The sequence below is a fragment of the Oenanthe melanoleuca genome, chromosome 15 (assembly GCF_029582105.1).
Source record: "Oenanthe melanoleuca isolate GR-GAL-2019-014 chromosome 15, OMel1.0, whole genome shotgun sequence".
In the NCBI taxonomy this organism is placed as follows: Eukaryota; Metazoa; Chordata; class Aves; order Passeriformes; family Muscicapidae; genus Oenanthe; species Oenanthe melanoleuca.
Genome location: NC_079349.1, coordinates 10,180,129 through 10,196,028, shown reverse-complemented (window position 1 = coordinate 10,196,028; position 15,900 = coordinate 10,180,129). Strand labels below are relative to the sequence as shown.

The window sequence follows — 15,900 nt, the reverse complement described above, 5'->3', positions numbered from 1 at the left end:
GATTCAGGGGCAGCAAAAATCTCTCTGGGCAAGCTGTGCCAGGGCCTCACCACCCTTACAGGAAACAATTCCTTCCTAACTTGGATAACAATCCAAGTTCTTGAGTGCTAACCTCTTCCTATCTGAATGACAATGGATGTTAGTAATACAGGTTTCATTAAATAATTCAACTTGATCTCAGGAGTTCAAGTGCCAGTGAGAATGTTTTTTCTATAAATACAAATCAGAGAAAAATCCCAGCATTTCACTTGGGCCATGTCTCCACTCAGAAGTGGAGATCACCTAAGAAGTGACCATAGTCTTACAGAATTTGTGTAGTCAACGTCTGTGAAACTGGTAACAAAATCACTCAGGCTGTTGGAGGGTGCCTTAGACCTTCAGATGGGGGCTGGGGACGGTGCAAGCACAGCTGCTGCTAAGAGGCCCTTCCTGAGCTATACACAAGCACATCTCTGGAGTAAAAACCCCACGAATTTCATTTCAGACTGGCCTGATTTGCCAGGCCTGTGACACACACCTGGGCATTTCGTATCACTGCTCTAAGGCTCCTCACCTGCGGCGGGAACTGTTCCTGTCCCTACACAATCGCTCCCTTGGAGCAGAGCTGGGAGCGCTGCGGCTCCCTCACGCCTTTGATGCCTTCCTGGCGGCAGCGTCGCTTTCTGCCGCGTCCTCACACGAGCACCTACGGGAACTGGGGGGTGAAACACGTGCCCGACGGAGGTCTCCGGCGGCTCGGCACTGGGGGAACACAAGGTTCCCGTGGAGGGGAAACGGAGCGGAGGGCGGCAGAAGGCGGCGGGTCCCTCACGCTCCCGCCATGGCCGCCGGCGCGCGCCACCCGCCTCACCCGCCGGCCCCAGCGCGCAGGCGCGGGCGCGGGAGGGCGCGGCCGTGTTCCCGCGCAGCCGCGGCGAGGGGCGGGGCGGGGCCGGCGCATGCGCGGCGGGGCAGCCGGAGGCCCCTGGCGGCGGCCCCGCGCACGCGCGGCGGCGGCCCCGCTGTCAGTTCCGGCTGTTTGTCCGGGAAGTGGCTCCGGCCGGAGCCGCCGCCGCCGCCCCCCGCCCCCCCCCCCCGCCCGCTCCGCCGCCCGCGGCCGCGCCCCGGCCATGGCCCGGGACTACGACCACCTCTTCAAGCTGCTCATCATCGGCGACAGCGGTGAGCGCGGGCGGCACGGCGCGGGGGCGTGGGTAGGCCGCTGGCGGGGTGGCCGCCCCTCGGGCCGTGAGGGGCCGGAGTGCGGCGGCGGGGCCGGGGCGGGGGAGCCGGGGAGGGGCGGCGGCTCCGCCCGGGGCGTTGTGCTGCCGGTGCCGCGGCGCGGGGCTGAGCTGGGACCCCGCGCTGTGTGTGAATGGCGGGGCGCGTTCGCTTGGGTTTCGGGAGGTTTTATCTGATAAACCTGCGGAACTGGCTACCACAGGATATTATGGTAAATAGCTTGGCTGGGTTTGGGAAAAGGCAGATTAGACACGTAGAAGTCAGGACGGCACCGGCAGCGCTGCCGGCATCAACCTTGGCGAGAGCATGTTTTGACGGCGCCCACTAATCTGTTGCTGGGATGAGAAGGGGATTCCCTTCCCCTGTGACAGACAGTTTAGGGATCGATGGGAAGGGCTGGCTGCCCTAAGGACTATTGTTTCCAGTTTGGCAGCTAGTACGTTTTAGCAGTCATTATTACCTTAATTATTCCTTAAGACTTTTTCTGTGCTTCAGTCTGAAGTCTCAGTTCTGGAGTTCCTTATTTTTTTTAAATAAATCCTGGAAGAGCTGGTGGCTTTGTATATTTCTTGTTACAGTATAGGATGCAAATATCTAAAAACAGGAGATAAAGGCGTAGTTCGAGGTTTTTTTTGAAAATAGACCTTTAAATACTTCTGCAGCAACCTCAGAAACTTCTGGAGAGCTGAGCGTGTGAACCAAGCCAGTGTCTGGTGCTTTGGTCTGGGAACACAGGAATTGGGCTGGGAAGATTGCTGCCGCCGGTGCAGCTCGGTGTTGGTAGCACTCCAGCAGCTTCCAGTTGAATTTCCATAAGCTGGAGAAGGGTGCATCCACCCTCTTCTTTTAACAGAGGTGTGGTCCGTGGGGCGGCAGGTCCCGGCATGCTGCGAGGCACAGCTCTTGGATGAAAGAGGAATGTTGCACGATCTTGGCACTTGTCACCTTCAGAAGCTTTAGCTTCATGTAAAAAATGTTTTATTCTAGGCTAAACTGTGTCTGCATGAAGGGCTCTAAGGAGGGAGACAGGACAAGAGCTTTAGAGCAGCTTAAACCCCAGGCAGTTCTGGCAGCCTGTGGATTATTACAACCAAACGCTGCATTCCGAGTAGAGCAGTAACTCTGTTGCTTGCTGATGAGTTCCAAAACTGTTCAGGCAAGATAAACAGGATAGTGAAAACTCTGAGGAAGACTTCTCGTTTTAAACAATCAAATACATTTTCTCAGCTCAGTCTTCTTGAGTAAAATCCATATAGTGCATCCAGTGAAAGGAGTGTTGTGAGAATTGTCAGGCTGTCTGTGGTTTTCTGCTGTAATTAAATCTCACTATGTAGTTTGACTATTGATTTTTCTTTGGTTTTGTTTTTGCTAACCTCAACAGGAAGGCTTTGTCTCTGCTTTTGCAAAACAGTTTGCTATCCTTGTTTATTGACATTTATTCCCTGCAATAGGAAGTGGACTGTAACTGGATAGGATACTTCTGTCTCATCTGCTTTCCCCTGTATGCAAATCTGTCAAGAGGGTAGTAGGTTTGTGTGTTTTTAGAACAGGTCATCTTGAGAAGCTGCTGGTGATTTCAGCTGTGCCAGATATTTAAAAATAATACAGATGATCTGAGCTTTGCATCTGCTTCTTTAATTCATTCTACCGTTCAGTAAGATACGGGTCTTAGAATCTTGTCTGACACTGAAATTCGCTTTTAATTTTAACTGTGCAAAGTCAATAGGGCTTTTTTTGTTTTGTTTTGTTACATTTTGCTGTCTTCAACAAGCTGAGGTCCCTGTGAGCCTTCTTTTCAGATCTTCAAACAGCTCAGTGTGGGAAGTGTGGGGTCACCAAGAGTGTGGTTTCTCTACACGTGAACAAGTGTGGGTCAGGCAGTGTTTGTTTAGTGAGATCATTGTCACTGGGAGCATGTAGAACTTCCTGAGTTCGGGAGATTTCTTCTCTCTGAAGCTGCCAGTGTGCTGGGAGCTGTGCAGCTTGTGCAGTGGAGGGCAGTGTGACAGAGCAGTGTCATGTGCAGCTCTGCAGCATCGCCCAGGGCTGCCTGAGCTGGACATGCTGCTGTGGTCTGACAGCTCCGCGGGTTCCGGCACCTTCTTGCCTTTCACTGAGCTGAAGGCTAGGGCTGCTTGGTCAAAAAGCACTTGCTGCTGAAACATTCTTGTTTTCTTAGTTTCTTATTTTTTCTTAGTTAACTGGTATTTGCAGAGTGTTAACTCTTGCTAAATAACCAGTCCTCTGTTAAAGTACAAGAACTGCTCTGCTGCCTTTTTTGAGCTCAGAGGTATTGATTAGATCAATGCTGCATCTTTGTATTTTTTAGTTCCTTTCCTCTTTTCCTCCTTAGCTTGGTAGCAATGAGAAATGAGCATGGCTTCTCCAGATGGCTGGTGATTTGAACTCTGCAAATAAGACCTGGCTTACTGTAATCATGCAGATTTTTAGCTTGGTTTTTATTTTTTGATGGTAGCTGTTGTCACATGCCAGCAGCTGAGAACTGGAATTCTGCATAGCCTTTGCAGTCTACTATCAAGAAGAGCTTGCAAGTTATGCATCATCAAGATAATTACCTTGAATAACTTCTACCTGAGAAGATTTAATAGACAATTACCCTGGTGAAGTTGAATTTCCTATTCATGCCGTAGCAGATTTATTTTGGGGAGGAAGGGTCATTAACAGCAAAGATGTTATGCAGAGATAACAACATGGAGGCATTTGGATACCCAGATTCCCTTGGGTGGGTGTGCAGGAATGAGTTTCTTACAGTTCTTGTCTGTAGCACTACGAAAAATGCTTCCCTGCAACAGGGTGTGATCAGGGTGCAAACCATCAGTTATGGAAAACCTGGATGAAGTGCTGCTCAAAGCATTTAGAGAAATGTCTCGTGGAGCATTTTGGCAACAGGGACAGCTTCAGAAAGGTGTGTGTCCTTCCTGTTAGATATGGAACAAGGCTGTTTTGGATGGCAGTACAGGATTCCTGTTTGGTTTAGGCTCCTGTTAGACTGTGGCCATGCTAATGTGAGCTCTGTAGTACCGAGCCCTGGTGTGATTGTCAGAGCAGCCCAAATTCCACACAGAACGGGAGGTAGGCAGTGGTGTTACTGACGTCACCCGTGATGTGCAAGTGGAATTCAATAGAGTGCTGAATTCAGAGCAGTGTTCTGAGCACTTGTTAATTCACAGGACATGCTCAGCTTTGGCTCTTTCCCTAGCAGATGTAAGCCTCCTGATTGTAAACTTGCTTTTAGTTGTTACTCTTCTCTGACCTCTTGAACTGGCCAAAGTTCAGAAGCTGCTGTTGGAGGGATTGCTGAGGGCTAGAGGAGGAAGGGCACAAGCCCCCCTTCCCTGCACTGCTACCAGAAGCAACCTGAGTCTTGGGGTGACTGAGCTTGGTCAAATCTCCAAGGAGGGTGTGGAGATGAGCAGTCAAAGTGGATGGTACTAAACGATGTGCTAATTTTTATGCAATGGATGGGTAAAACACTGCTATGTTCCCTGACCCCCAGGATGACTGTATTGAAAGATTTGCTGTGTTTGTTTGTCGTAGGTGTGGGCAAGAGCAGTTTGCTGTTGCGTTTTGCAGATAATACCTTCTCAGGTGAGTGGTTTGTTTCTTTCAGTAAGTGAAATGCTCTAGGTTTGCTCCAGTTCTGCTGGCTGGTAAGGAATCTGTGTTTGCCTACTGGTAGCTCTGCTGGGAATACATCATGCTTTCATCTTTGATATAAGCCTACAGGCCATCCTGTCTGATCTTCACTGGCAGCTGGAGTACCTGAGTATTGAAATACTGAGGTGGTTCCAGAAACAGCTTAGGTGGGTTAGGTTATGCTGTACTTTCTGCAGACTTCCTATTAGCCATTTGGGATTTAGAATGATTGAGGATTGTGGTAAACCACTTATATTAGTGATATAACCAATTTATTGGGAGGAAACTCTTAGAACAGACTATTCAAAGCAAGTGTTTGCACAAGCGTTTAAAGCAAAGTGTTGTCTCAAAATTTTCACAAGTGAAATGCCCTCATAGTTACTGTCTATTTCTTGAGATGTTTGGATGCATACTCTTGATAAATGGGATAGAAAAATAGTAATTTTATTTTGTAACTCTGAGCTTTTAGTTTCAAAGGTGGCATGGGAGAAGTGGTTTTATGGCTAGGAAAAAGCTGTTAGCTACAGATAAAAATATGCAGATCAGCATGATGCAAGGCATTTTAAACAGTAAGCAGATATGGGGAACCTCGTTCTCTTGTCCAGTCTGAGCTGCTGCCAAGTAGTGCTCAAGAAGTGTGCTTTGGGACATCCAAAATGACAAGACTTAGGTTCTCACTTACCCACGCTTTCCCTCCAGGCAGCTACATTACCACCATTGGAGTGGATTTTAAAATCCGGACAGTTGAGATCAATGGAGAGAAGGTGAAACTGCAGATCTGGGACACAGCTGGCCAAGAACGCTTCCGGACTATTACATCAACGTGAGTAACAGCCTTTGTGCTGTGTGCCTTTGGGCCTGCATCTCCTAGGCCAGAATTGGGCTTTAAATACTTAAGTGTTGCAGCTGATTAAGTAATGATAGCTGTGTGGTCTGTACAGTGACACTTCTCTGAGCTGTGTCAGAACCGACTGTGGTGGTGATATCCTGGCAAGGTTTGGAGCTGGGATTTCAGAGTTCCTCACCCTTCTATGCATTTCTGTGGTGGCTTTGTATTATTCCTCTGCTGCTGGATTCCAAATGGTAGAACTGGAGTTACCAGACTGCATATAGTAGACAGCTTGTCTCTGTGCCTGTCCAAGTTCATCCTTTGAATGCACTGCAGAAGCACAGAGTGCAAACCCTCTGTCAGTGTCATATAACTAATGAGCAGCTTGGAGATTGAAAAGTAGGATTTCTGATCCCTGGTTTTTCCTTTAGGACAAATGCTTTAGCAGCTATCTTTGTGTGGAATTCTGCTGAAGCAGACGCCCACATGATATTAACCTTTTCCTTGGTTGGAATTCAGATTCGAACTCATTGTCCTTTTGAATAGCGTGTGCAGAGCTTTTCCTGTTCCTGAAGAAACCACACCTAGAGCTGCACTGGTGGGAACTAAGAATAAAACGTATTTGTAAACTGATTGCAGTGAAGGTGGACTGCTCACAGGGGAAAGAGGGAAAAGTGCAAATGGAAATGGAACTTTTGTTCCCTTGGGTTTTAACCAAAATAATTCTTGAAAGATACAGGTGTTTCACATGGTCTTTTATGACTCACTTCTCCTTTGGTTCTTATTTGAGAGCATTTTCAGCTGATGGATTGATTAATTTACTCAGACCTGAAAATAATGAGATTGGTTACATCTGTGTTATGTCTAAAGCACTGGAAATGGCAAAGTTGAACGTGATGTGTGCACCGCCCCTTTCCTCTTCACTCCTATACAGATATTACTGGGTTACTTCCATTGTTTCTTAAGTGTTCAGCTTGAAAAAAACTCGGTTGCCTCTTGAAGGGTTCCTGTGTGTGTGACATCACTTCTTGTTGGAGCACTGCAGGCAGCTTTGGGAAGGAAGTGGTGAGGGGGAGGCAGCGAGCAGCGCTGCAGCCCCGTCAGCTATGACGGGTGGCTCAGCACTGCTGAGTCAGCACATGGCCTTCCTGTTTGCAGATTCCCCGACGCCACTCGGGGCTCAGGAATGAGCCTCAGCTCATGGGGCTGATGCCAGCCAGCTTGGGAAGCCATGGTGTTTGTATTCCCACTGAGGGAATACCAGCAAAGGAGGATTCCTTCTGGCAGCGGGAATAGCTTGCATCGGACTCTGCGCAGTGTTTTATGTAAATCCTTGTCTTGATTAACATTTAAAATAGATCAGCTGAAATGGTTTGAGGGGTTTGTGCCATGACCTGTTGGAACTCTGCTGCTCCTTCCTTTTATATTGGTTTTTACTCAAGTGAGGCATATTTGACTTTGGGGGGAGCTAACATTTCGGGGTTTCTGCCTTAGCTCTGGTAGTTACAGAATCCTCCATGGGCAAGGAAAAAGAGCTGCATTTTCTGCAATTCTGTGCAGTGAAGTTAATGTGTCCCAAGTGCACGTGAAGTGTTGAGGAAAACACTTTGGGAATGCTGGTTAGAGTGGGATGAGGCCTCCTCTTGCTAGGTTGGTTGGCTGTGCCTGCGTAGTGTTCCTGATCATATCGTCTATAAAACCAGGTGATAACTAGCTAAATTTTAGAAATGGTTTTGGCAGGTTTGTTGTTTTTTTTTTTTTTTTTTTTTTTTTTTTTTTTTTTTTTTTTTGTTGTGTTTTCATTTATTGACAAAGTAAATAGCTGATTTATTTATCCTAAACTGGCTGACAAATCAAGTAACCTTACTTGTTCTTACAAAAGGGCTTGGCTATTAAATCGTGGGTGGAGTGTGAGTGCCCTGTCAACAGAATGTAGTAATCTGCCTAGTCTTTGACTAGACTGAGGTTTAGACTGAAGTTAAGAACATAAAAGGTAGTTTCTTCAGTAATACAGTAGGTCAAGGAGTCCCTTTACAGTGAAAGGCAGAGTTCAGGTTGATGTTGAGCCAAGCCTGGCAAGCAAGCCTGAAATTAGAGCCCATCTGGTAATTACAGTAATAGGTTGGTACTGCTGCTTTGTGGACTTAGAACTGCAAAATGGTAGAGGTGGTAGGAAGTTAATAGTGGAAAATTGGGAAACATTAAAAGGCTGTACTAGTTTGATTTCACGCGACTGTAGCTACAGTCAAAAGCTGAAAAGCAGAATAAAACTTTTAAGGAACAGAAATCAAGTTGGTCTGGAGTATTCTACAGAAGCTTTAGAAAATGAAACTAGATTAGAATTTCAGACTAACTAGGAAGTATAAAGGCAGCTGGTTTTATTGTCTGTTAAATGTGGAAATACTGGGCTAGCTGGTGCCTCCTGGGAGGAGAGGCTGATCTGTGTGAATTTGGTTGCCATGGAATGTCATCCAAATTAAATTTGATTTAAATTCACCAGGGATTTAGCATGCCAGGACGCAGCTGTATTAGCAGGAATACTTAAAATGCATGAACAGCCAGTCCCTGTACTTGATTTCCTCTTGTAGACAGGACTACTTTGTCCTGATTCAGGACTGTGGGTTTAGGATTCAAGCTTTACATAATAGTTGTCAGATGCCAGCTCAGAATGAATAGTGATAGCAGAGGGAACTTCTGCCATGGTTTCCTGTGGAATGGCATGTTTGAGAGAGGGATAAGATCTTTGAGATGATAGAATTGCTGTGTCTTGTAAAGCAGATATGACTAAAAGGCTAGTAGTTAAAAGAATTGTCTGACTGACAATAGATGTGCTTCCAAGAACTTGAAAGAAAGACGAGTATGAAACTAGATTATTAGAAGTCTCTGGAAATGGTTAGAATTCTAGATGAATGAAAAAATGAAGGGAACATGTGCTACAAAGTAGTGAAGTATAAATAAAGAAGCTGGATTAAACCAGTGACCTGTCTCTCACATTTGGCAGTTACATGTTTTCCTGAAAAAAAACAACATATGGGTCCTACTGGATCCACATAGTGTCTCTTTTAAATCTGACTTAGCTCATGCTGTGCTTCATGAAACTGGTTGTTATAACTCCAGATGTTAATATTGTGAAGGAATTGCTAGAGGGAGTATGAGAACTTTCTCACTGGTTTCTTGCAGTAGGGAATGCCCCAGCGAGTGGCAGATGTTCCTGGTGTTTCCCAAGGCCGTGTTCAGGGATGTTGACGGTGGGATGCAGAAGGACGTGTTCAGTTTGGTAACCTCCAGTTTCATTCTAGTGCTGGTAGAACAAGCAATAAGGTGTTTATTTCAACTTAAATGTTGGCTTTCTTCAGCCTTTTCCACACCTTGTCTAAATGTAAAGCCTCTAGGTGTAAGGAACTCTTCCAACTATATGGGAGATTGTTGGCTATTACCAAGCATCCAAGGGTGTACACTGGTGAGGTTTGATTGTCTTTCTCCTCAGGAGGATAATACTTTCATGGATACTCTTAACATGAATAACTGGTCTAGAACATTTATTTCTGTATTTCATGAAGCTATTTGCACCAGCAGGTGCTTTGGGGGTTTGCAGAGTACATGGCAGAGCAGCCCCACCACACAGAGGACAACTAGCATCAGTCTGTGACCGAGAGGCTCAGATCGTTCAGGTCTCTTCTGCTCTCATTTCTGTGCTCTCCATTTCCCCAAAAATGTGGATGGGAAGGAGATAAGACATTCTTTCCCTTGTGTCAAAGTCTCAACTACCTCTTGGTTGCCAAAAGCACAAAATTTACACCTACTCCTCCCTGAATACCAAAAGCCCCATCTGTTCTCTACTCGCCAAAGCCCACAGCCTGTTATAAAAGCAATTCTGCACTGCATCATTCTGGAAGTTGGGGATAGGATAAATCAGATTTTGTTTTCTAGTACTGTCCTGCATTTGGGGCTGGAGAAGCTTTGCTGTACTTGTTAAGCTGAAAATGTTACCTAGGTTGCAGAGCTGTATCTAACAAGTGACAGCAAATGGCATGACCAGCTTTTTGAAGAAAAAAAGTGTGTGCTATGGGACTTGAGGTAGAGAATAACAGGTTGTATCTCTCAGGCTTATCTCTCTCAACAGCCAATGACAGCCAATAGAGAAAATGACATTTTAGTGTAGATGAGGGGCTGGCAACCTTTCTAGAACGATGTGCCAGACAATTTTCCCTTCCAAAAATAGAAGCAGTGTATGCTGGTAGGCACTCAGCAGGAGTCAGGGGTTGCTGTCTTGCACAAAGGAAGCTATTTCTGCTGAGGTGGTTGGCAATATCAGTGGCAGGAGCTCCAGGCTCCTGCAGAGTTCCCATTGCTGTGGTGGTCTATGCTGCAGGGTCTAGCCCACAGCCCATCCCAGGAGCAAAATCCAGCAGTGCTGATGTGTCAGAGTGGGATCAGTGTGTGCAGGCTGCCGGTTTTCCCTCCCAACATCACATGCTTTGCTTAGGAGAAAATGTGGGTGTGTGGACAAGGGAGGAGCAGCAGGATGCTCTGCTGGGCCCTGTCTGGGCTGAAGGGATGCCAGGCTGGGCTCGCTGTGCAGCAGAACGGAGCAGCTCCGTGTAGGTGCGGCTGGAGCACTACGCTTTGCCAGGGCTGAGCATTGTCTTGGCAAATGCAGTGTTCAGTGTTGGAGGAAGTGTAGGTCAGCCTGAGGGCTGCTGAATTAAAATACTATTAGGTGGTGATATGGGAGAGCTTGAAGATAAAGGGTTTATTGTTGAGCTGTGGATAAATCCAGTGTGTTAGGATTGGGGATCTTTCCCTTTCTGATATTATCACACAAAACAGGATTCATTAAAACAATGTGCAGGGCACATTGTCACAGGACAGTGACAGGAGAGGATGGGTTATTTTTGCAACATGTGGATTCAGGCCATGGAGTACTTTTCCCTCTAAAGGATCCAAGTTATGAGTAAAGCTGAGTTGTAATCAAGTAAAGCACAAATGCAGTGCTGTAGCAAGTTTTCAAGTTGTTGAAAGAACTGACTGCGAATGGACTAGAACATTTGAAAGTGCAGGATTTCTTATGAGCTGGGAATAAAGAATTCTTACCGGAGTTAGTTCTTGTCAAGGGCAGCAAATGTAAATCAGTGGTAAAACATGACATGGGAGAAGTATTTGAATGTCTTCTGCAAGTGCCCAGTCAGAAAGTGGGAACAGAATGTTCTACTGCTGCAGAGCAACATGGAGGAGCACTGATACCCAGGCATTGTCACTGCAGGGGCATCAGGAGAGGAAGGTGTGTGACTCTGGGGGTGGTCTGTGCCTCTCTGCAAGTCTGATGTGTATGAAGGCAGGTTGCTTCTCTTGTAGAAGGATGACGCTGGAGGTGGGAAGAGACAGTGACTTGCTTAAGTACTTCAGTAGCAAAGTGAGCTGAAGCTTTGAGGTCTTCTCAAAGGTGTGTTTGGGTTAGATCTAAAGACTTTGAAGTTCAAAGGTGTGTTTGCTGAGTTGGTAAAATCAAAGAGGAGCAGAATGGTCACAGTGGGCATCTCTGAAGTGCAGTGGATGTACTGCAAGAAGTGCTTGTGATAAGACAGCAAGGTCTAGGAATGCTGTCACAATTTGAGAGGAAATCCTCAATTTTGTATGCTGGTTTCTTGAATTTGTTTTATTAAAAGTTTTAATATTGATCAGAAGAAAGAAAAGAATATGGAAGGAAAAGAATAAAGCTATGCAAAATATAGAAAATGGATCCTGATGAAGACCTCACTGTTGACTGTTTCCTGTTTCGATTACTTTTTATTTTTTGGGTCATGGCTGCCTAATTTGCAATAGGGAATGTACCTGGTAGCCTTGTGATTGTGGCTGAAGTCTGAGAAGGTAGAGCTTGCTGGTTTTTTATTTAGCATATTCATGGTGCACATACTGTCTGTCTTTGGTAGCTTTGTGCAGGTGATAATGTTGAAACCTGAATTCAGATATTTTTCTTGAATATCAGACTTGTGCATCATCTTTTAAAGGTGCTGGTTACCCAATACTAATGGGAATTAACTGAAATAAAGCTTATTTTTAATGGCTGAAGGTAGCAGAGTATATTGAATGCACATATGGACTTGATCTGTTGAGTAGGAAGGTGTGATCAGAACACAGTCGCTCAACAAGACAGAAATTTCTGAGAGCTTGAAAGAACTGTGACTGAAGGTTGGGTTTATTTGGAGATCTGCTGAAATTTTAGTCTAAGTGATCGTTCACAAGATAACAGAATTACTGCAAAAACTTGATGTGGCTTACACAGCCCCAAGGTTCACATTACAGCCAGTTCTGAGCATGTGCCTTTGGTCCTGTAGCTGGAGGACAGCATTCATCTTTGAAGGTCTTGACAACCTGAACAAGGAAGATTTTAGAAGTCTTTGGACTTGGAAATGTATTTGTACAGAGTGAGTGAGCAGCGAACTCTGTAGCTTTGGAGGAATAGCCTGGGACCAAGCTGTTATAAAAGAGCTACATGAGTTTCAATGGGAAGAAAATGGGGGCACATGATTACCATAATTTGAGGATTTGTTGTGAATCCTGTAGAAGCTCAGGAAGAGAAGGTGATCCCTTGAGTTAACATTTGCTGTCCTTTTGTGCCCCACAGGTATTACAGAGGAACACACGGGGTCATCGTTGTCTACGACGTAACGAGCGCAGAATCTTTTGTGAATGTAAAACGGTGGTTGCATGAAATTAATCAAAACTGTGATGATGTCTGCAGGATACTAGGTGGGTAATTAGGGAGGTGCAGCATCTCATTTAGTGGGCTGGCCTGCTGAAATACCAAACTGACTTTTATTCTCTTTCCTTTTTTAGTGGGCAATAAGAATGATGACCCAGACCGAAAAGTGGTAGAAACAGAAGATGCCTATAAATTTGCTGGGCAGATGGAGATCCAATTGTTTGAGACCAGCGCCAAAGAAAATATTAATGTGGAAGAGGTAATATAATATTCAGAAGAGTAGAGATATAATGATTTGGGGATAATGGTGTGGGAAGAGATAAAAATTCCATTCTTCCCATTGAGAAAGAAAAAGTGCTTGTACAAGTTGCAAGTAGTAGGTAAAATGTCAAAAAGAGACATTCAGCTGTTCTTGGAAGAGTTGGGGAAGCAAAATGAAGGAGCCCACACTGCATTTTCAGCAGCTTTACAGTGCTCACATATTAGGCAGGAAAGACTTGAGAATGCTGATAGGAGGTAGGATTGCCCAGGCCTCACTCCTGGCCACAGCTGCCAGACTGTCCTGGTTTTATTTAATGGTTTGGAAAAAGGGATGAAAGTAGTGTTAGTTTGGGAGTGGGCTGGGAACAGGTGTTGGATTTCCACTTGGGCCATAGTGGGTTGGGAAAGGTCTCTAAAGCATTACTGGAATGAAAAGAAAAAAATTAATAGAAAAGGGGAATGGCTTCCAAGGAGCAGCACCCCCCAGGAGCCAGTCCAGGTTCTGGGGTGGTCTGAGTGTGCTTGTTTCTCTTGCAGATGTTTAATTGCATTACAGAGCTTGTCCTTCGAGCAAAGAAAGAAAACTTAGCAAAGCAGCAACAGCAGCAACAGAACGATGTGGTGAAGCTAACGAAGAACAGTAAAAGGAAGAAGAGGTGCTGCTAATGGCCCTTCCCTGCTGCAGAGACTCTGCTCTCAGACAGATCAGCCCCTCCAGCTAGACTCGGGCAATTCCACTGGGGCAGGCTTTGGGAGGACTTGCTCAGTTTTGTGCCGTTATTTAAAGATTATTTTTTCTCCATGTTTTCTATCAAGAGGCGCTGGCACCTTACCACTGCAGTGCCAAGAAGGTGTGGGATGGAATCTTGCCCCCCTCTCCTCCCCTGCTCATTCCAGTGCGCCTTGTAGACAAGAAGGACGTTGCCTACCAAGTGGACTAATTAACCCAAGAGTTTGTATATAATGTATATTGCTTTAACCAGCCTCGCCTCCCTGTTGTTGCTTTGGCTTCTGCCTTCTAAATGTCAACCAATCATGGACTGCAGAGTTCATCTTTTTAAAGAAAAAGTTTAAAAGTTCTTGATTTGAGTTGGCCCCAGGCTGGCAGCTACTGCTTCCTGGGGCTTCCAGCTGCATTTCTGTTGGGCTCCAGGCTGGCAACTGGTGCCCCTGGGGCCCCTGGCTTCTCCTGGAGTCCCAGGCTTTTCCTGGGGCTCAGGCTGTGTTTTTCTAGGTACCAGGATTGCAGGTGTTGCTGCTGGAGCCTGGGGTTTCATTTCATCAGCCCCTGGGCTGGCAGCTGGAGCTGCTTCTGGGGCCTGGAATTTCAGCTTGCCATCATCCAGATTTGTGGCTGGATCCTTGGGTTTCACCTCCTTGTGCTGCAGCCCAGCTGTACCTGTGCTCTCCTGTAGTTTGTATCAAGATACTGGAACACAAACTGACCTGCAGAAGTGGGATTTGTTTGGATAAAACCTTTTTCTTTTTTTTTTTTTTTTTTTGTTAAAGCAAAGTTTAACAACTTTGACCTCTGCTTCTGGTTCTGCCAGTGTCCTAAGTGAGGGTCCATTTCTTTTGAGAAGAACAAAAATCATGTGATTCTGCCAAAAACCCCAAACTTCTCCTTGTTGCCCTGTCCACAAATAGGCAATCTGAACTTGAATGTGAATTTTGGTGGCAAAGCTTTTGTTTTTGAGAGAGAAAAGGCATGGGAAAAAATATCCAGCTCTTCTTATTGATGTCTGAATATGAAAGCTGCAGGATCATTCCCAGGATTCTTCTGTTAGGAAGGAGGACTGCTGTTTAATGCAAAGAAATGGAAAGCTTGCTTGCTTGGGTTATGTGGTGGTGGAGGATCACACTTGGAAACAAACTGGGCTTGCTGTGCTCAGCAACATTTTCCTGGCCCTCGTCAGCCTTTCTGGGAAAACAAGGGCTCACTTCCTCAGCCTGAATAGTTGCAGTTAAAGGTGGAGAGTGTGTGTGTAACTAAAATATCAAATGTCTGGGCTGAAAGGACATGCTCAGCACATGAATTACTGCCTAAATAATATTAAAAAATAATTTTACCTTGAAAGGCATGGAGGGTATGACTTCCTTTAAGGCCTTGAAGGTGAACATACTTCACGTGCCAGTAAGTGGCCCTATGGAATCGCTGCCCTTAGTTTGGTAGGAAGTGATTCACCCATGTCCATGAGTTTGGAACCAGCCCACTTCTCTCCCTTCCTCACCCTTTCCCCAGGAGAGGCTCAATTTTAGTCACTTGTTTTGCCTGCATTTTTTTAGATTTTTCAGGTTGTGGTAAGAGCCCTGATGATACAATCACATCACAATCAATCACTTTAAAGACTTTTTCCGAAGTGCAAACAATGAATGTGTAACACGTGGGGTTTTAATGGGTTCAGGTGCTGGGGATACAGATCCAGCTGCCTTCACCCATCTCTGTTCTTCACATATCCTGCATTGGTAACCCAAGAGCTGGAGTGAGCTGGGATCATTGTAAGACTTGAGTGGCTGTGGGAAGTGGTGGCTTAGGTCACACCAGTCCATCCTGTCTGCTCCCCAGTGTGGAATGTGCTGTGTGCTGGGAGGAGCTGGGCCAGTCCCTGGAGCTGTGCTGTGGGAGGGGAGCTGTCCTGGGGGGGCTCCCCCCTGCAGATTGGGAGCCCAGCTGTGTTACTTCGGGAATCTTGTTGGTAGCTGTGTGCAGATCTAGGAGGGAGTAACTTCATATAGGCAGAAGTAAAGAACATGTCTGAATTTACTGGAAATGATGCAATAAAATGAGGAAATGGTGCACCCATGCCTGGAGTGTTCTCTTATATGGAAAAATTGCTCCTCTTTGAGTCCAGGCTTTTGTGGCCGTGGTTGGAATTCTGTCAATCCAGGTCCAGCTTCCTGGCTTAAAGTGGGAATTTCTTTTTCTTTTTCCCTAGAGCTGGCTGTAGAGGAGCAGTTACCTCTGCTCTTGCCATCACTGTTCAATTGGAGGGGGTGGGGACTGTGTCTCTAGTGGTGCTGATGTGAAGTTTCCTAAATGTTGAGCAATGGAATGTCTAACTGGTTTGCTAGGATTATTTCTGTAATGAAAGTTTCTAATTATGCTTTTTAAATAATTTTAAAAAACTAAAAATAAAGGTTACAAGCTGCCAAATCTTTTTTTTTTGAGGCTCTGTTTCCTCTGCTGTCCACCACTTGGAGGTGGAGGGTGGCAAGCCAGGGGTGAGCT

The 15,900-nt window shown here is 45.8% G+C and overlaps 1 protein-coding gene across 1 annotated transcript; it reads left to right on the top strand.

Moving 5' to 3' along the window:
• Positions 1-978: 978 nt before the first annotated feature.
• RAB35 (RAB35, member RAS oncogene family) lies at positions 979-15,825 on the top strand. The gene is made up of 6 exons (XM_056504454.1): positions 979-1,161; positions 4,780-4,830; positions 5,578-5,701; positions 12,333-12,457; positions 12,545-12,669; positions 13,209-15,825. Exons 1-6 carry the CDS (start codon positions 1,110-1,112, stop codon positions 13,335-13,337), a joined length of 606 nt encoding a protein of 201 aa, XP_056360429.1. The 5' UTR covers positions 979-1,109; the 3' UTR covers positions 13,338-15,825.
• Positions 15,826-15,900: the final 75 nt, after the last annotated feature.

Coding starts and splice junctions, on each gene's coding strand:
- RAB35 (XM_056504454.1), top strand. CDS start 1,110: ATGGCCCGGGACTACGACCACCTCTTCAAGCTGCTCATCATCGGCGAC. Junction 1,162..4,779: donor GCTCATCATCGGCGACAGCG/GTGAGCGCGGGC, acceptor TGTTTGTCGTAG/GTGTGGGCAAGAGCAGTTTG. Junction 5,702..12,332: donor TTCCGGACTATTACATCAAC/GTGAGTAACAGC, acceptor TGTGCCCCACAG/GTATTACAGAGGAACACACG.